A 21,865-nucleotide genomic window follows, 5' to 3' on the forward strand; every position below is an offset into this window, starting at 1 on the left:
TTATCTCTAGGGGATTACCCACCCTGGTGTCACTTCGTGAGCAAAAAATTTTACTGATATGCATGGTGCTCCTAACATTGTTTCGGCCCAGGACCCACGACTCGTCGTTGCACCACTGGGAGGACCATGCCTATTAATGTTATAACAAATCAATCAGCCAATCAAATATATTATACAGCACATAACATGCGGTACCATTGTTCATGTATGTATAATCATCAATAAGTACCGGTAAGAAAACACAACATACTGTATTTGCCTTGGCCACCATGAAGTAAGAGTGGGGCCCCTGGCCTATCCTGGGTTCATTTGGACTCGGAGGAACTAAGCATTTCCCCAGAAAGCACACAGGTGTACATATCTGGTCAAACCTTCATAGTAAAAGGATGGGTCGTAGTTGGACTGACCCCTTCTAATAAATGAGTGTGTTTGTGGGATTTTGTTCTATTTGATAATTAGATTTACAGGACAATATATGAAAAACTACAGTTTCTGATATGTATATACCGGAAAACATAACTCATCATTGGCAGAGCTTTCAAATAATACCAAACACGACAACTTTTGGTAAGTTTGAATTTTTGACCTTTTGTGTCATGTGACTTTATATATTGGTCTATATCGCTGTAAATATGTATAATGTTGTTTAGGTGTAATGACAATAAATGATCAGTGTATAATTCCCTTTCCATATGACCATGTTTTATGTAGTGCATCAGCCATCTTGAAATTCAAAATGGCGGCCGATGACGTTGGGAAAAAAATGGCACCTAACTTTTTTGAATTCAGCGAAGTAAAAATGATAAAATTAGTTAATAAGATCTATTTTTGCACCAAAATATATCTGGATTACATAGAAAACTAGCTTATATAGGCCTACTCGTTCTTATTTTATGTACATTTTAAGCAAGTATATTTTGCGATAATTTTTAAACAAATAAACACCTATTTTTTAATTATGTTCCATTCTGGCTTGAGTGACAGTAGTTTTTATATGTCTAGTTTGTTGCCTGTCTATAAATTATGAGTTTAGACATCAACATCATCAACATATCTGTAGCTTATTTAGTTTCAATTTTATGCACATTTTAGATAAATTTTTCAAAATGGCCGCCATTTGTATACAAGGAGTAAAATCAAGTGTCAACAGGGCTTAGGGTGACCAGAAGGGATTAATTAGGATATCTGGCTATGTGGATTGCTTCTAACATTCCACTCCTCCTAACTCATTTTTTCAGATTTTTTTTCTAGTCTACATGTGATGACTTTGTTAATAGATTACATGAAATACAGTACTCACCAAGGCACCGTGGCAATAGACACAAGGGGCAGCGACGATCGAATGGTAAACTTCACTGATCGGTTTACAGTAACCGACGTCATTTTCCATCTAATTAAAGAAGACATTTTAGCAAAGGCCTATAAAATATGAGTTTAGCCAGAAACATACACAATCTTTATTAATTTATTTCGCATTGAAATTACCGTACACATCCATCACTTATCATAAATGTACGGTTGATAAGACTGATTTTTAGTAATTTAAAAGGCACTTACTTTGCTCCTCGTAAATGAAGTGTAGTCACGTGGGTATGACGTCACGCGCTTCGTATATGAACCTAAAGACTGCAGCAATGGAAAATGTGAAAGTTTTTACTAATGAATCTAGTCAAGCTTATTTTGCTATATTGTCTTGCTTGGAGTATCCACCTTCATTGTCTTCCATGTATATAAGAGATTTTATTTCATTTGTATTGTCACCTGGTATAGTTCACTGCGTGAGCGAAACTTTGCGCTCAGTTGATATTTTTAGCTAAAAGTTTTGTCTGTAAAAGTTTTGTCCGTAAATTTTTACTATCAATATTCAAATATTACGATTTGATATTTAATTAAATATATTCGGCATTGTAGTAGGCCTATCGGAATTATGGTATTACAGTCAACCTACCTGATTAAATGCTGGCATTGCACCATCAGCCATGTAATTAAGGATTTTATCCATATTTTCATATAGTGTTCCCGTCGAGTCCTTTATTGGAAAAATTATAATAATTAATAATTGACGATACCATTGATAGGTTGAACATCTATTGATATAAAAATTAATTTGAATAAGTAAATGTCTTACCCCAACAACATCGACATGTGCTTCTAGTTGTTCAATTTCTTGTACCAGTTGTTCCTATATTGTTGTATGAAAAAGAAACCGCCATGGTAACTGGGAAAAAAAATAGTTATAATTGAACACTCCTAATGGTAAGGAAATATATACTCACCGACAACATCAGCGTTGGTTGTAATTTTTGAAGATGTAAATCTTTCAAAGTGTTGGATACGGCTCGCAACTTCGTAGTCAGATTCTTAAAAATGATTAAATTAAAAATGTGAATTATATAAATATTTGTAGTAGTGCAAAGCCTAATTCTGCAATATTTTTTTTTCGTATATGGCTGTTTATTTCCAGTCTGATGTTTTATAACCTTCTTCAGTTCAAGTTTTGTGTGTGACTTTGTAAAAAATATGCTGTAAATCTTTATATTATCTTGTAATTTTAAGTCTATTTCATATTTTGATTTGCTATTTGTACATGAGTATCCGTAATTTTTTTATATAACTCGTGCCTTTCTCTCTTTCTTTTAATTTTCATTCAACCAATAGGCTGTATTGCCCAACCTATATTACTTTCCTATGCGCACAAAAATTCTGTAAATAGACGGAAACAATATGCTGTTTTAAGAATGATAACTATAACTTATGCTTTTAACGGGTTATTTGGTAATATTTATTTCTCCAGCCTAGTCATCCTATAGTTTAACACTAAATAAAAAAAAAAACAGCACTACACTTCCTGTATAACAGCGTAAGTATCGACTTTGGTATAGGCATTTATAAAGCATATAAAAAATTCATTAACAAATATTCTAAAAATCGTGCTAAAATATATATTGTTTCTTAAGGGCTTACTTCATTGCCCGACGTCATTAGGATATCCGCATCTAATTTTAATGTTCTAGCGTAATCCATTAAAGGCAACGACTTCAGCTCTGATGACACCTATAGATGTAAGAGAGGGAACTAATAATGATAATAAATAACAATAATAATAATAATACGCTGTGCATAATTGATAATAATAGTAATAATATATTCTCATACATAACTATTATTGCTCAATAATATCAACATTGATTTATCAAATTAGTTAATTGCATTATTATTATTATTATTATTATTATTAATATTATTATTATTATTATTATTATTATTATTATTATTATTATTATTATTAATACTATGTTACACAACCTACCTTAAGACAATGAAGAAATTAGAGAATAATTAAAAAAACGACGTTAGGAGAAAATAACACACACTTAAGTCCAAGTAGTTTATACTACTATAAATAATTGATAATAATAGTAATAATATATTCTCATACATAACAATTATTGCTCAATAATATTAACATTGATTTATCAAATTAGTTAATTGCATCATCATTATTATTATTATTATTATTATTATTATTATTATTATTAATATCATTATTATTATTATTATTATTATTATTAATACTATGTTACACAACCTACCTTAAGACAATGGAGAAATTAGAGAACAATTAAAAAAAACGACGTTAAGGAGAAAATAACCCAAAAGATATTCCCCTTTAGTCCGAGTAGTTTATACTACTATAAATATTATCATTAATTTTTCCTTCGTATTTTCATAAACCAAGTTTCTTTATGAGAGTTTTGTTTAATCGTGAGAAAGAGTCATGTTGTCGCTGGAGCAGAACCCAGGACCCTGGGTTAAAAGGCAAGCATCTTAACCACTCTGAGCTATACAACTCTACTCGTCGTTGTCGTCGTCGTCGTCATCATTATTATTACAGTATCATTATCATCATTATCGTTACTGTTATTACAATACTATTATTATTTTATACATACAAACTTTTGCACGTATTCCATATAGTTTCTTAATTCTTCTTCTTGAATATAAAATATAATTATTTACTACTAGGCCCATTATTATTACACTTACATCATATATCATATCACATATATAATCATATCATATCATATACCGTATGTCATATCATATCATATTATACCAAACCATACCATATCATATCAAATCATATACTATTATCATATCACATCATATATCATATTATACTATATCATATTACATTACATCACATTACATTACCTTACATTACATTACCTTACAATACATTACATCATATTAAGAGAAATACAGAACTGACCTCCTGGACAAAGGACATCATACTAAATGTTGATGGCCGCTGGTGTGGTAACTCATCGGGTAGAAGAACATTTGCATCTTGTGTCAATATATGCTCAATTGACTTGTGAACTGCTGTACTAATTATGCTTGTCGTATTAAAATACTAAATAAAAATTCAAGATTCAAAGTGTTTATTCATCCCCAACAAGGAACATCAGTGTTCTCATTACACAGAAGCTAGTTTAAAAATATTAAATAGTAGGAAATTAAAATTTATCAAAAATATTATCTTTAAGAACAATGATTTTTTTAAAAGAAGAACCATAATTTAAAATTCTTAGATATTAGTTTTAGTTAGCATTAATTAGGGTTCACAAAATGAGATTTATATGGTTACATAAGCTACTTACATAGCTTAAAAATTGGCTCCATGTATGAGCCCTCAAGTTGTATAAAGATGGAGAGACTAGTGTTACGATATCGTACGGGCCTTTGTGGTCTAAGAGGTATGACGCTGGCCGAGAGCCCTTCAGCGAAAAGTTTCATTCTGGAATCTAAACCTGCAACCTCTTTCTGTCAGGCCGAGTGTCATAACAATGACAATGAGAATAACAGAATCAACAACAATAACAATAATAATAACAAAAATAACAATAGATAGTAAATAAAAACAACAACCGTCTTTAATTGAATTACTGATTTTGTATGTTTTATTTTTTTTATCTTTTCATGAAAATTTTAATTTAAAGATTTTGTAATGATTCTTTTTAACTCTATAATTTCAACATCAGTCCTCATTATGTCAATAATCATTATGATCTGTTTTACAACCAGAATTACTAAGTCTATTTTGTACATATCTTTTAAAATGATGTATAAAATATAATTTCAAGAATATTTTTTTAAATTATTATACTATTTGTAAATGTCAAAATTTTTAAGAATTCATACCGAACATTCGCCAATCATTCATTCATTCTCCGTTTTAACTTTTGTAAAATCTTTAATGTTTGTTTAAAATTGAAATACAAATATTCTTTACCTTAAACGTATTTATATCCGGATAAAGATCGTTAGTAATTTTCATATTGATTGCTGTAAAGACATCTTCATTCATATCACAGGCTCTGTAAGACACACAATACCTATCTTAATACCAATAATTGGCCTACATACGAATACCTTCTTAAATATGTACTTTTGAATACAATGGGTATTAAGCACAATTATGTCACGGCCTACTAAATTCACTACCATATTATTTAGAGCTGAAAGAGGTAACAAATTACTAACTGAATAATAGACTTGGCTGTGGAAAAATTATTGTACTGAAGTATCTCTTCCACTGGTGTAATGCCATCTTTCCAATACTCTGGATTATCAAATACCTGAAATGATTTAATATGTATGTCACTATATCAAATATTCGTCATGAATTTGTTATTCTATGGATATGAAATTCTGAAATAAAAGATGAAATGAATAACGCGATGTTGTTCTTACATGTAATCTCAATATCAAATCATGCAATACAGTTATTGCAAAAGTTTAGCATGCGTTCTGTGGGATGAATTTAAAATTGGTACCTCTAGAGATGTTAAAATGCATGGGTGGAATACTAATTTATCGCTAAACCTCTGCCAATATGAATGTATACAATGAATAGGGTAATAAACTTTCGAAGTATGGAACACAAACACACTCAAAGACAGAATTAAGGTTTCATTTGCTGATATTTCATGTTCTAATTTGTAATTTGATCAACGTAATCAAAGCATGTAACGACAATGTGCATTTTAGGATTTTTACAAGTTTTCAAAATCTCAATTTCAATTACAAAACATATACATTCTATAAATATATGAATATTAATATCGTTTGAATGACGTTTATAAGGGGCTCTTCTCATGGTACTGGTAGGCCTTAATTATCTCGTGTCAATGGCATCAACGCTTAAACAGAAAAATAGGTCATTTGATTATAATTTTGGTACAACGTTACTAGTTGATGAAGTTAATCCCTGCACCAGTAGGTCTTAAGTCAAGCATTTCGTCTTAAGTCAAGCATTGTTAAAATGCTGATTTTGCGGTTGCTGATGATAATTCATACAGGATGCACATTCAAAAGAGTTGATGCACACAATTCATTTATATACTAATAATAATACTGTTAGTTTCAAGCATATATCATTATCGTTTCCATCTCCGGAAATTGGAATTAAAATCTTTATCATTAAAAATTAACTTTATTATATTAACTATAATTATGTTATTGTTGGTACTAGTATTATTATTATTAATAACAGGTACTGTAGTTGTAGTGGTGGTGGTGGTGGTAGTAGTAATAATAGTAATAGAGCTTACCTTTTCAAATACAGAAGAGTCGGTAAAGGGCTCACAAAAATTGCTTACGCTTGCCGAAGCAAAGAAAAGTAAAGAAGACGCAACAAAAAAAAACACGGAAAAGAACACTGCACAAACACCAGTCCTAAAAAATACACAATAATAACTGTTATTTTTTACATTCTATATGCAATATTTTGAACTGCAATTGGAGTGGTGTGCTGTGAGTGCATTTATTGAAATAAAAGCCCCAGAGGGCATTTATAGTTTAGAAGAATCTTTAATAAAGCGTTTATTCGAGAGGCGTTTTTTTTTTTTTTTTTTTTTTTTTTTGCTGTAAAATGGATACTTTTTTTTTTTTGGTGTAAAATGGATACGTGTATATTCAAATAACGTCCCTTAATTTCACTGTATATGTTGTGACACTACAAAACACATGTTATCGCGTGATCATAAAAAACATTTCCCAACCAGGTTAGAAAAAAATGTTCCGTAATTCCACTGGAATAGAACATTAATAGAATATTATGCTGAGAATGATGTTGCTTCCAGTAGATTTTGTGGGGCAGGGGGTGGGATAAAACTATCCATAAATCTATTAACTGTCCTATATCATTTAAGCATTTTAAAGACAAAATTTCCAAAATTGCCTTAGTTTTATCTTATAGCATTTATTACGCCAGAAATGAACCCACCTGAATAAACCCGCCTCTCTGTCTTTTTGTTCTTTATTTTTTTTTCCCTCGTTTTTGATGTCCGAATTTGTTTGTGATGTTTTTGTTTTGTGTTACCCCTGCGTGTTCTTAATTCTACAAGTCTGGGGTTTTTCGTTTTCTTTTATTCACTCCATTTCATATGAATTTTAATGTGTGTTGATGTATATTTTTGATGAATAAAAGTGATATAGAAAAAAACACCAACACACACACACCATATACCAGTTTAGTATTTTAACATTTGGAGATGTGGATAAAGTAAATATAAATGTAGTTGAAAAGATTAGTGGATATAGGATGATTTCATTCGAATCATAGGGTGCTGGGTTCAATTCCTGTCACAGCAGGACCCCTTCTCACAACCAAATACAACTCCACTCCCTAAGCCTCAATAAGACTTAGTTTATAAAGCATCGTTTTATCCTGTAAGTGGCGAGTGTACTTGCTGTTGGATGTGAAGAAAAATACAAAAATGTTACAACAGTTAAAGGAAATTCAGTTGTCCGCACACACACACACACACACACACAACACAGCCTAGTTCGTCCACACACAAAACACAGCCTAGTTCGTCACAAAAATTAATAACTACCACCATAATTAATTGAATAAAAATTTCCTAATGCAAAACAGTTGCATCCCAAGTTTAAAATCGAAAAGGATTAGCTCTTCCAGATTCCATGGTTGATTAAAATGACGTGATAAGAAGTAAGAAGCAATAAAATTACAGTCAAAATAACAAAAAGGTAAAAGAAGGATTATTAAATAGGGAAAAATGATGTGAATTACAAATGTGAAAGTTTCGGATAAATAATGTCGGAGAAGTTGAATGTGAAGAACAAACATGAACAATAAAAGTGGAGGAAGTATAGAAGTAGAAAACGGAGAGAAAGTGGATGATGACAGAAACGGAGAGTTCAATGTGTAAGGAATGAAAACTGTGGAAGAGGAGTAGAAAAGAATAAAGATATATATTAGGTGAGAAAGAGGAACAAAATGCATTTCTCCACACCTTTGAGGAGGATGGTTGGTATGTGTGTTTACCTAACCTACCTTTAAAATAAAATCAAGTTTTAAATCTTGACACTAAACATATTAGCTTGAGTGTGTATCTGTGAAACAAATTCGTGATTGGAGCTGGCCGAACGTGTTCGGCCTAACCTCATTTATGAACGAATCAATGTTTGCATAAAAACTACCAAAATGATGAAATTCATCATGGATATTATGTAATGCTTCAGTTCTCTTCTGACCACCACAAGAGAATTATTCCCTACAAGCACCCTCTGGACTTCATGTTCTAAAAATAATTCACAATCCTTTAAGAAATCCTTAGATGACACTGAACATCGTAAATGATGTCGAAAAGTTTAGGCATTTGGCCAGCACGAGAAGTAAATTGGAACATATTGTACAACGAATATTTTCTTTCCCTATTCAGGGAATTTATTCAAGTACATGGGCCATTGGCCCTAATACTAAACTATTTATTGTAACATAATACACTTATTTCTCTTTTCAAACTCAAAGTAGACGTATTTTGCTAAATTATTAATATATTTTGTATTTGAAAATAATAGACAAAGCTTGTTAATAGATGGATATAAGTAAATAAATTTTGGAATATATTTGCTCCTTAACTCAGAATAATATGGGCATTGCAAAATAAAGTGAAATTCATCTTCAATAATAATGTTATTGCATATCATGCAGATTCTTTTGTCTCTATCAATATTTTCCTACCTCCCCTTTTCAATCTCAAGTTCCAGTATACCTAATCTTAGCTTTGTCAATAACCGTCTGTGTTTTAAATTACTAACATTATGTATAATGATAGCTTAAACTTATTTCTTTTTTATACAGAGTGAATAACCTTAGTCTGGAATGTAAACTAAATTTCTCGATACAATTTTTTTTTTCAATATCACAAAGACGCAACTTAAACTCATTCAGAAAAGAAGTTTTGTCGTACACAAACTGTTGAAACCAAATGTAACCAAATCCATTAGAACAAAGTAATTGTTTAACCTGTAGTGCCCAGTAGTTCTCGTTTCTACTTTCCCTAATTGAAACTCATAGCATTTAAATACAAATCTATCATGATTTAATGAAATAATGTGTAACCAAAATCTAATAACGGTCATTAAACAATTTATTTTAAGCGGTAGTCTCCTCAATTCCGAGATAACATCGACATTTGGTGCTTTATTTCCAACTTCTAATAAATATTTACAAAATTTAATATGGGTTTTTCCAATATTAGAATTATCGAACAATCCCCAAATTTCGCTTCCGTAAATTAAAATTGGGAGGATTTTGGTGTCAAAAAGAAAGTTCCATGTACTGATTGGTATGAATGTTAAGTTACGGTGAATAAATGATTTTAAACAAAATAAACATTGATTTGCTTTTTGGCAGTTGTGTTCTATAGCTGTGTTCTATGATCCATTTGAATTAAAGATAACACCTAAATAATTGTATGTGGTTTGAATTTGTAATTGATGATTCTTGTAATACCATTTTTCAATTTTTCTGAGTCTTCCTCCTTTTTTAAATACAACAATTTTAGATTTATTAATATTAACAGTAAGTTTCCATTTATCACGGTATAATTCTAGTTTATTAATCAATTTTTGTAGTCCTTTCACAGTATCGCTAACAAGTACTAGATCATCGGCGTAAAGAAGATGGTTAAGATAACAATCTCCAAGCAAGCCAGCCCAAGAGCAGAAATCAGACGACTACTCGGCGAAGAGGCATTAAAGTAAATTTAAGAAATATTAGCTACGGACTTGTACGTCTGGGTCACCGGTCCATGTCCTCTTCACTATACACACACAAAAATTAGGAAAAAGAACGTACACTTAGGGGAAAAGACGGAGACTGTAGAAGTTGGCATTTTATAATTAATCCAAACAAAATAAAGTGCATGGACATAATTAAATTAAATTCTGCTGAATTACCTTAGTTTATTATACATCGCTGCTCGTGGAGAGGCCTGGTAGAGTTTCTCGACGTACATTTTTGTGAATGTATTAAGTTTACTACGAGCCTGAAAGCAAACACATTTAATTTAGTACTCTGAATCATAAGACAAAATTTTTTTTTTTATTGTATAAGTAAAGCATTATCATGTACAGTATTAATACGTTCGATTATACCCAAATTGAGTTTTATACAATATAGGGACTGTCTCTTATACACATCTAGATGTGTATAAGATCCCTCTATATATATATCATATATATATATATATATATATATATGATATATTCATTTACAGCAAATTAAAAATGTTTTCTTATGTTTATCTTCTTCTATAGTTGGGCAAAAGTGAATGTTATGTAACTATAATTTATAAATTATTCATATTTAATCCATGCTACATTTTTTATATATAAGCCATACATACGGATTTACGATTTATTGTTTCAACTGTACCGCAAGCATTAATATTTATTGTTTCAACTTTATTACATATTTATATGTAAATATAAGTTAATTTTATGTGTATTTTATATCACCTTCTACATCATCTCTCGTCATATCTTCAACGGCAAAGACCATCTCAGACAACACACGACTCCCCTACAATTAAACATATTCATTTACAGCAAATTTAAAATGTTTTCTTATGTTTATCCTCTATAGCTGGGCAAAATCAGTGTTATGTAATTATACCGGTACTTTATAAATTATTTTAATGCATCGTTATTCAAAACATGGTCATGTATACTAATTTGAGTAAAGACAACATGTTTGCAAGATTTTACCGCCTAGACGCCTCCACAAATCTTGTATAAATATATCGTTCCTATTTATGTCAATTAAAATATCGTAAAATAATAATTTTACACTAAAAGAGTAATATTCATTATTGGTGAACGCCCGCACTACTTCAGAGGCGTATGTTCACTTAAAACCAGAATATATAATCAAGTAATTATGTAACAAACAAATGTTAGCCCCGAAATATAAGTCGGTTTATAAGTTTTAAATACGAATATATACTTTATATGTACCCGTTATCTTTTCAATTATTGGCTTTTCTCGCTTTAGCGAAAAAGACTATTGTTTTTGTTCTGATTTTCGCCTTGATTTTGTTGTTTTATTTCTTCTCATTAGAGACGTACATATTAAAATATGATGTCATTCTATATATATTTTCAATAATTAATAAAAAAATAAATAAACTTTTTATCTTAACGAAATGTGCGTTTTCTAAAGCGTTTCAAAATAGCTACAGCTAGGTTAAATTCAAATTTACTGTGCAATGCATGAACAGTTTTCGTCCTCAACCAGTAAATTACACAAGGTTGACGAACTCAATGCACAGACGCTGCATGATTGGGTTTCGATATATATATGTTTAGAACCGTACACACCACACTACTCTCTTAATTAAGAGTGAATTTCACTCGAAAAGTGTGCCTACAGTGATCACTCCAATTTCAGTCTATCAGGAGTGGTTACTGTAGGCACTATTTCACTCTATTTCCACTCATTTGCATTTAGAGAGAAACCAAAATCACTGCATCGCTAGTTCGAGTCTCTGTAGCGTCGAGTGATTTTTCATTTCTTTTTTAACTTCATAATTGTATTATATATAATTGTATATAACTGTGTTTTTGCTTTATAATTTTAATATCAGTCATGATTATAATAGCAATGAGAAAAACCAGACATAGGCCTAGTAAGTGTTTGTCTTATCATTTAAATCTCACCGCATCTGTGAGTCTTGTGACCAGATCTGATGTTTCTTCGGGAACGAGCCTTCTAACGAAGTCCACAAAACTAGTTATATCAGGTATCTGCGTAATAAAAACAAATACAACTGTCAAATTATCCAATTAAAGCCAGGCGGCTGTTGGTGGACGCGATTCTGTAAGTATCTATAGGTTTTTACTTGTTTTCCATGGCCTTTGGTAACGCTTTCCCAAAATACAATACAGTATATTCTGTAATTGGTTCTTTGATATATAGACTAAAAACTAGAATTTATTTAAGTATATATATATATTTATATTTCCTCATTGCTATTATAATGATGAATGATATTGAAATATATATATATATATATATATATATATATATATATACTTAAATAAATTCTAGTTTTTAGTCTATATATCAAAGAACCAATATATATATATACTTAAATAAATTCTAGTTTTTAGTCTATATATCAAAGAACCAATATATATATATACTTAAATAAATTCTAGTTTTTAGTCTATATATCAAAAAACCAATTACAGAATATACTGTATTGTATTTTGGGAAAGCGTTACCAAAGGCCATGGAAAACAAGTAAAAACCTATACATGGATTACTTACCCCCTTTTTCCCCGTATCTATTGTTATCGATAGGTCCCTTCCATCAGGGATATCCATGCATACCTTCACATAGTCTTCAATTGGTAGTACCTCATATACACACTCTCTCCTTAACTGTCCCAAGTCAATAATAATTATTCCCAGCTTGGTCCGCAGATATTCAACTATCTGTTTTAAATCTTTCATACTGGTGTCAATTCTGTTAACCAATAATTCCACATCCGAGAGCGTATAAAATATTGCTATAGTGACGAAAAACGAGAAGTGTTTTGTAAGAACTTCCATATAATGTTACAGTAAAATCTTACAACCAACCATAAATCTGTACATTATGTATCCCAAGCAATATAATATACTAATTAATTTAGGCCTATAATCTTAAATTCTTGCTACTTCAATGACTACTGACACAAAATTCAAAGTATTGGGAGAAAATCCAATTTCTTATGAGTAATAATTGTACCATATCCTATAAGCTTTATCAACTTGCCGCGTTCAAGCTCAAGTGTTGTACGACCATCTCATCGTAAATCAAGAAAAGCAGGCTTAAATGCTTATTGTTTATCCTTTGTTGGCCTAACTAATACTTACTCGTATTCAAATCTTTAATGACATTCACTAAGAAATCTAAATCAGTATTCACAGGTTCCGTTACTTGACCTCCTATGTCTGATATAAAAATAATAACAAATTAATGAACATAAAAATGTCATTACTCGATGCTTCATTTCATTATTGCTGTACGGTCGATCGTTATTGAAATTATGTTTCTTGACTTGATTACATTCACGAATATGTATAGGGTTAACAAAAAACACAGACTACATTAAAAACAATAAGTGTAATAGGATGTATTTTAGTTTCTCAAATAAAATCTAAGTTATATTCAGTGGCGGAACCGGGGGGAAGGTGTCCCCCCCAGATAATTTTCTTTCCCCCACCCAGTTTTCCCCAAAAAAAGAGGAAAAAACACAATTCGTCGGAGAGAAAAAACATGTTAGGTATATATTTTCTACATATTAGTAGACTATCTATCAATAAAATGGATTAAATAAGCCTCTGAAACCCTTAACTTGGTAGGAATGTAAATATGTCGTGTGCGTACTTTTAAAAGAATTCTAACTTAGCCTATAAATATATCAATAATAGTAAAACAAATGAGTTCAAAAATAAAATCAGGTGACAGCATATTGTTCCATTGTTAAATCATAAAGGATATCTATTTTAAAATAGAATTATTGATATATTTACCATCAAGAGCCTCTTGCGTCATGTGAAATACTGTCTGTCGATTTTCAATCCCTAGCTCCTTGATTGCCTAAAAGTATGCAAATATGGTTAAATGAGTTTGTTATTGGCTCAATTCAAGTTGAAGTTGTTTTAGGCAGTGGCTATAGTTACACCAAACTATAGAAACGCTTTTAATTATTACGAACCTTTTGACTGTGTGGTAGAACGCGCATATGATTTTTTAGTTAAGAGTGAACATTGGTTGGAGTATGACCATGATATACTTAAAGAGTTAACAATAATGATATTGAGAATACAGTATTTATTCAAATATAAACGCCCTTTTTTGATATAATAATAAGGATGATGATGATGATGATGATGAAGATGCTGCTGATGATGATGATATTAGTACCGTACAGCTCGAGTTATTGTTATTAAAGTATTATTAAAAATCGCCTAATAATTATAGTATTAGTAAGCAATAATAATAATAATAATAATAATAATATAATAATAACAATAATAATGATAATAACGATAATAATAATAATAATAATAATAATAATAATAATAATAATAATAATAATAATAATAATAATAATAATAATAATAATAATAATTGTAACAATTGATGCCCTCGATAATGGTAATGGTAATGGTCCAGTGATAAGGATGACGACGATGATGATGATGAGGCAGATGACGCCGATGATATTATGGCGATTATTATCATTAATATAGGGTGCGCCCACTTCGCTCGCTTACTGTCTAATGTTTACGTCGCAATTTGTTCCGATAAAAAAAAAGGACAATTATTAATAACCACTAAATCGTTATGGTGTGATCGGTTTAGAGAGCGCAATTTTCGAAACTAATGTAGGCTTACTCATTAATTCGAGGTTGAGTTTTCCGAACAAATGATAAATATGCATGGTCAAGATACATTATAATTGTTTAAGAGAAAAACGTGTTCCCATCAGGATTTGAACCCAAGACCGGATCTAACAACTGAGCTATGAGGCCAAATGTTACATACTCTTGGATTTTTCCTTTAGGACATGGTTTTTTTCTCAGAGGATTGCGTAATATGAAATGAATCGTAACAGTATAGGCCCTATGATAGTAACTTTAGTATGGAGTTACGCTTCCTGTGGTGGTAAATGATAAACGTATTGTTCCCATCGGGATGTGAACTCATGTTTGATTATTTATACATCATTTTTTTTCTCAAAAGTTTATTATCATCATTATTTACAGTACCACTAAAGTTACTACCGGTATCATATGATATTGTAACCGTAAAAAAGTCATCTAACCAAGAACAAGTTGTCGTTGAAAAGCTTGACATCATGATGCGAATTCTTTGCAGATTCTTCAATTTTATTCCAACAAGAGCCAAGGCGATGACTAGACATGGCCATTATCCCAGCTGATGCCCTATAACACAAAGTACCATGCGATGGCAATTTAGCATTTAATCTTTTTAATGGTTAGCAATAACTTATTTTATGCTATTGACAACAACCGAGTTGAGTGCTCTTGTGAGCATAATTCAAAGCACAATTCATAAGCTGATGCTTAAATATGTAGGCCTATTTATTTTTTCTGGCAGTTGTTTTTAAAAGGCACTTCAAAAATTCGAGTATAGGCCTATACGGTGCATAATAAGTTATCAGAGAATTGACGTTATGTAGCTTAATCTCTACATAATTTCATTAGCATAATGCAAAAATTAAGAACAGACTGACAATGGTCACGCATCATGAAATGGGGTAGGCCTTACAATATAGCACTTAATTAATTAATTGGGCTGTTAATTGGGCAGTATACCGGAAGTCTACAATCCCTTGCTCGTTTAATATTTCGATGAGTGTGCGCTGCTCTTAAATGACCAAGTTGTCAAATAGCACATAATAATATATAATAAATAAAAATGAAAATAACAAAATATTATTAGCAATATAGGCCTATTGGTAGTACATTTAAGATTATATTAATACAATAATAATCAAACAGTAATAATACGATATTTTTACAAATTCATAAAAGTAAATCTAATTAAACATAATTTCTCATCAATTACTTTCAATGATAAACTGATTAAAGCAATTTATTTACTTTCGACCAAGTAAATGATACAAAATCAAACAAGGAAAAGAAAAGATAATGCTATTACATATATTTATGAAGGAATGGAGTGAATCTTACAAAGCCACTAGGATGAACACAAACAGGCTAAAGCCAATTAAAACACCACTTCTGTCATTTAATGTTGCCACATACTGTTCTGACCTATGACCTCCACATTTTCCGAACATCCGGCAGCAACAATAAAACAGTGCAACAATTGGAATTACGATAGCGACTATAATACTAAAGCTGGAAAATATGAAAATTGGCTGCTCGAAAGCGACAACCTGCAAATGAAGACATCAAAAACAAAATTATGAGCTAAATCGTACTACATTTATAATTTGTCATGCAGGAACTGGATATACTCTCAGAGCAGAATGAGGTTGCACATTCTCATTGTATGTATTGACTGAATCTAGTGGGCCGTACATGAAAAAACACATACAAACACACCCTCAGTTCCCCACCCCCACTCCACCCTCCTCCTACACACACACAAAAGTAACCTATAAAATCAGTGTTGCCTGCGGAGCGCTGTGGTAGGCCTATAAATAATCAAAATAATGGTCAAAAAGTGTTCGAATAAAGGAACAACAGTGTAATTTCGTATGACATTAGCATTGACAGCGAGAGGTCGAGGCTTTAGTTGCAACAGGGGACACTTTTTCATACAAAATAATATTTTACATTATTGTTCCTTTATTCGAGCACTTTTTCTACAAAACTGATATTCGAATATTACATTGCCATCTAAATCTAATGACCCTTCTTAGGGTATATGCGTGAGCCATATTTGCAGTGCCATAATGACTAAAATGTTATAATGCATAGTCAAACTTTAATTTTGTGTTTTATTTCGTTCTTTAAAATAATAGGTTTTTGTATGACATTTTATTTTGATTATAGACCACTAATAACGAGAAGAATTGTGTAACTCTACCAATTCGTATAGTTTTGTGTCTCGAATTTGGAAGTATCATTCATGGGTAATCACTCACCTTTTCAAAGACCTGGTCTGTAGACTCCCTCTGTAGCTCGAAGGGTATCAGTTCTGTCAAGATACACCGAACTTTAATGATTAATGATTATCATGTTGAAATTTAATAATTAGACCTAAGTACTGAACCACGAAGTCAGACTATTATACTGATTTGATGTAAAGCCATGATTATTTGAAACAACATCGTTGAGACTATTTGAAAAAACATGCATCATTGTTCAGTGTCTTCCTCTGGAGACCAGCTAACCATACTTTTAAGTGCAAGTGTTCACATGGGACTACCAACTAGATCATACTGAATGGAATTTATTCGGTTGTCTGATGGAAAGGAAAACAAGTTTCATGGGGTTTGGTTAGACCTTATTTGCCATCATCTTCCAACGTTCGTGGGTTCAGTGTTTTCCTACTTTCAATTATTAATAGCCAGTGCTTTTTTAAAAGGCCTAGTACAAACACAGGAATGTAAGGCAACAGATAAATAGTAATTTAATTCGGTAGGCCCTATACTAAAATGTTCAGTAATGTCGAGGAGATCCATCCCCAACTCAGATAATGAATATTATGAAAGGTTTCACTTTGTTAAATTAAAAATCTTGAATTTGCCACAATTATTTCCAGTATGTATTTCTTAGGAATAATGTACTTTTGGCAGAGAATCTATAGGCCTTCTAATTAAATTTAAATGTTGTCGCATTTTGGTCAGAATGTGGGGTTGGGTTCAAATCCCGGTAAGGACAACACATTTACCACATATCTATCAAAGAATGAGGACATAATTAGAGAAGGCATGATGGACTTACCCAATGGAATGTTTTCGTCCTTAACAATAAAACGGGAAAATAATGCCACGGCATTCGACAGAGGTGATGCAAACCAGTTGTCGTCTGCAGTATGCGACTCATAGGTTCCAAAATTCCCACTGAACACATAATTAACAGTTCCATCAGCTGATCGATTCATTGTCGGAGGTTTATTGTCAATTAGGAGAATAGTTTAAATATATCAACTTATCCGCAATGTGCTTATCAATATTATTAAAAGAAAATGTACAGCTTGGATGACTTCAGAAACATATCCAAATGCATATCAAATGAATAGCATCTAAGTTTAGAAGCCTACACAATTATTTGAGTAAGGCTATTGTCCAGAGAGTTTCGGGTGGATCAATCTATCGACAAAGCTACTTTGTAAGCTGGTCTTCTGTTGACAGAGTTATATCTGTTCTGGAAGTAACAATCGACAAGTCTCAGTTTTGCTCACTTCCGACTTAAAGATACAATTGGCCAGGGATTATTTGAACTACCCCAAGGCCACTACAGATACATAAAATATGTGAATGGGATCGAATTGTCGCAGTCAAGTTGTAATTGCGGATGTGACACTTAGGTAATAACCACTAGCATTATGCCTATTTTGATACTCTGTCTTATTAGCATAACATAAATGCTGATGTATTTTTTTAGCATATGGATACGTATCGTTTCCTCCTTTGACGTATTAACACGTAAGGTGTCTATTTTGAATCATTTATTGATCATTATTATTATTGCCTATTGTTATTACTATTATCGTGATGGCAATGATATAATGTTGTTCTTGATGATTATGGATATAATATGTTGATGATGGTCATGATGATGATGAAGATGCTGATGATGATGATGATGACGATAATAATTATGGTAATGATAATATGGCAGCACAAAGTAGGCTCTTGCTAAAATATAGTGGAAGCATACCGGTATCAAATTTAACAAGAAAATAAATTGAACAGGAATTAAGGTGGAAGAATATATCAATAAATTGTATCGAAAGCCCTGAAATTACCAAAAATGGAATATAAGAGATGACACAGTGGGAAAAATTCATTGGAAAGTATTAAAATGGTTGCGTTGTTAATCATACGATATAATACAAAAAATAATAATATTAATAATAATAATAATAATAATAATAGTATAATCATAATAGTAATATTAGCAATAGGAACAATAGTAGTAATATTTTAATAATAATTAATATTATTATTATTATTGTTAATAATAATAAAAATAATTAATAATATTTAATAATAATAAATAATTATTTATTTATTATTTATTATTATTTATTTATTTATTTAATTATTTATTTATCTATTTATTTATTTCTTGTTTAACAACTTATTTGAAGCCAACTATTATCCTTATGTGCCCATAAAATATATAATCTACTTAATTTTATAATAATAGTGTAATTCATAAGAACAAAAGTAATAATAATAATAATAATAATAATAATAATAATTATGATAACAATAACATGAATATGATTAAATAAGCCTACAATTAAGATAATAATAATAATAATAATTGTCGATTTTTATAGCGCATATTGTAGAGACCTTAATGCGCTTAGCATTATTACACCCGGTCAATGGATCAAACACATATGGAACACACTCAGGCACCTTGGGAGAATTCCATAAAATTGCAGCTGTGATCAGCTGCCTGGTTGTGTTTGAATCTACCAGGTACCCTGGTAGGTTTCGAAGAGCAAGAGTTTCGAACCACCAACTTCAAGGTTGGGAGTTCAAGCCACAACCGAGTATTATTATTATTATATTAGATGTTAAATAGTTTGTTTTAACATTAATAATAATTATAATAATAATAATAATAATAATAATAATAATAATAATAATAATAATAATAATAATAATAATAACAATATTATAGGATTAAATAAACCTACAATTAAGATGTTAAATAAATTGTCATCTAATAATTAACTTTACTATCCACTTTTTATTTTTATAAAAGTATTGTTTATTAGTAAAAGGAACAAATAATTTAATAAAATAAAGAGAAGAAAAGCAAAATTTACAATTTGTAATAATGCCAATTAAAAATGATAATAATTAATATTAATAGGCCTAATTAATAATAGTAATTGACAATAATAACTAAGTAATAATAATTACTCATAAGTAATAATAATAAGAAATAATAAAGGATAATTAGGCCTATATAAATAAATAATAATAATGATAAAAGATAATAATTAATAATAATGAGCAATAACAATAGCAATAGTAATAATGGATGTTGGTGATGGTGGCGGTCATGTGGACGGTGACGGAGACGGTGACGGTGGTGACTGCGACGTGGGCGACGACGATGATAATGATGACATGATGATGATCATCATTATGATGTTGATGATATTTAAAAATAAACATGGTTTCAAACCACAGGCATACACCGTCTTCACTTCAAAACCTGTCTGCAAGCTGTAATCGTTTTGTGCTGTTGTTTGAATTTAGGGGAAAGCCAGGCTCCGGAGTAAAAAATGTTGATTATGTTTTCTTAACATAAAGCATGTTTGACGAAAAAATCGGAAACGGTTAATGAGATACAAATTTTGTAATATTTAAAAACTGATGTGGGAGGGGCGTACATATGGCAAGCCGTACGTACACACCCTTTTTGTTGTACAACATTTTCTCCGGAGCCTGACTTCAAAAGAAATTGTAAGGGACATTTTAACACTCAGGAGAAATAATACGGTAGGTTTTATTACAGCGAGGAAACTTGTTCTTATCCAGTTAAATAAGGAAGCTGAACGTGATTGGGTGAAACTAAAATCTGCACCGATTCGTACTTTTTTTAAACAACTTCGACATTATTCATGATCAAGCAAAAAGGGTTTTTTTTTCTTAGTAGGCCTACTTTAAAATTTATAATGTCTGTAACTAGGCCCATTGTAATTTGTGTGAATAATGTTTGAAAATAGGGTTATATTTTGTGGTTAATATTCCTTTTTCTATAATTAAGATTTAATTCTTGATATTATTGTTGTCATTTTTATTGTTAATTTGATGCAATTGAGCGTAATCTGCCATGCCAGATTAGTATGTTCTTATTGAATAGATAAATTAGGCTAAGACGTACCGATAGTGTGATAAAGAGAGAAAAAAATTGATCGGAATGATGACGTCATCATGACAAATTCCAAGATAGCGTCCATTAGGTGGGAAAACTATGTTTTTAATGTAAAAATAATTTTATTTTTATCAAAGTACAAACATTACAATCTCAATACAATATTTTACATACAGGAATTTAAAAAAAATTATAGGCCCTATATATAATTAATGAACTAATACAAAATTAACACAACGAAAAAACGAAATAGTTAAATTTTCCTTTAAAATACCAATTTTTCAATCGGGATATGGGAGACATGTTTACGTTTTTAGTCACTTTAAGGTTTTTTTTTCTATAACTAAAAACTGACAGACCTTTGATAAATACTTACCCATTATAGTCGTTTAGTACAGGCCCCAGGGGGTCTCATAGGGTGGGTCCAAACACAGTCCAAAAATAATTTTATTTTTATCAAAGTACAAACATTACAATCTCAATACAATATTTTACATACAGGAATTTAAAAAAAAATATAGGCCCTATATATAATTAATGAACTAATACAAAGTTAACACAACGAAAAAACGAAATAGTGAAATTTTTCTTTAAAATACCAATTTTTCAATCGGGGTATGGGAGACATGTTTACGTTTTTAGTCACTTTAAGGGTTTTTTTTCTATAACTAAAAACTGACAGACCTTTGATAAATACTTACCCCTTATAGTCGTTTAGTAGAGGCCCCAGGGGGTCTCATAGGGTGGGTCCAAACACAGGGCCGACTAGACCCTCCCGGAATAAACATCTCTGGGCTTGTGGGAGAGCTTTTTTTTTTTTTTTTTTTAGCTTGGTATGGCCCAAAATTTTGCTTTTATAAGCCAAAATATTAGGGATTGGCAATCAAATAATGTTTTATGGATAAGCAAATCATTATTGTGGTGTGG

At 30.9% G+C, this 21,865-nt stretch overlaps 2 protein-coding genes across 2 annotated transcripts in view; both read right to left on the reverse strand.

The window, feature by feature from the left end:
• LOC117113716 overlaps positions 1–10,330 on the reverse strand; it is a 17,295-nt gene extending 6,965 nt beyond the window's left edge. The window contains exons 1-11 of the mRNA XM_033257141.1: positions 10,276–10,330; positions 6,618–6,741; positions 5,548–5,642; positions 5,297–5,381; positions 4,274–4,417; positions 2,965–3,054; positions 2,277–2,360; positions 2,129–2,182; positions 1,949–2,029; positions 1,558–1,626; positions 1,301–1,390 (exon numbers count right to left, since the gene is read on the reverse strand). Coding sequence (XP_033113032.1) covers positions 1,301–1,390; positions 1,558–1,626; positions 1,949–2,029; positions 2,129–2,182; positions 2,277–2,360; positions 2,965–3,054; positions 4,274–4,417; positions 5,297–5,381; positions 5,548–5,642; positions 6,618–6,741; positions 10,276–10,292 — 933 coding nt within the window. The 5' untranslated portion in view covers positions 10,293–10,330. The remainder of the gene's footprint in view (positions 1–1,300; positions 1,391–1,557; positions 1,627–1,948; positions 2,030–2,128; positions 2,183–2,276; positions 2,361–2,964; positions 3,055–4,273; positions 4,418–5,296; positions 5,382–5,547; positions 5,643–6,617; positions 6,742–10,275) is intronic.
• Positions 10,331–10,816: 486 nt separating this feature from the next.
• LOC117113732 (prominin-1-like) lies at positions 10,817–18,257 on the reverse strand. Its single transcript, XM_033257175.1, has 9 exons — positions 17,816–18,257; positions 17,014–17,066; positions 16,091–16,299; positions 15,199–15,319; positions 13,901–13,967; positions 13,241–13,318; positions 12,650–12,891; positions 12,037–12,123; positions 10,817–10,900 (listed from the first exon to the last, which is right to left on the reverse strand). The coding sequence occupies exons 1-9, from the start codon at positions 17,973–17,975 to the stop codon at positions 10,817–10,819; spliced, it is 1,101 nt and encodes a 366-aa protein (XP_033113066.1). The 5' UTR covers positions 17,976–18,257.
• Positions 18,258–21,865: the final 3,608 nt, after the last annotated feature.

The sequence above is a fragment of the Anneissia japonica genome, unplaced genomic scaffold (assembly GCF_011630105.1).
Source record: "Anneissia japonica isolate Jap-2015-1 unplaced genomic scaffold, ASM1163010v1 scaffold718_len1063573_cov188, whole genome shotgun sequence".
In the NCBI taxonomy this organism is placed as follows: Eukaryota; Metazoa; Echinodermata; class Crinoidea; order Comatulida; family Comatulidae; genus Anneissia; species Anneissia japonica.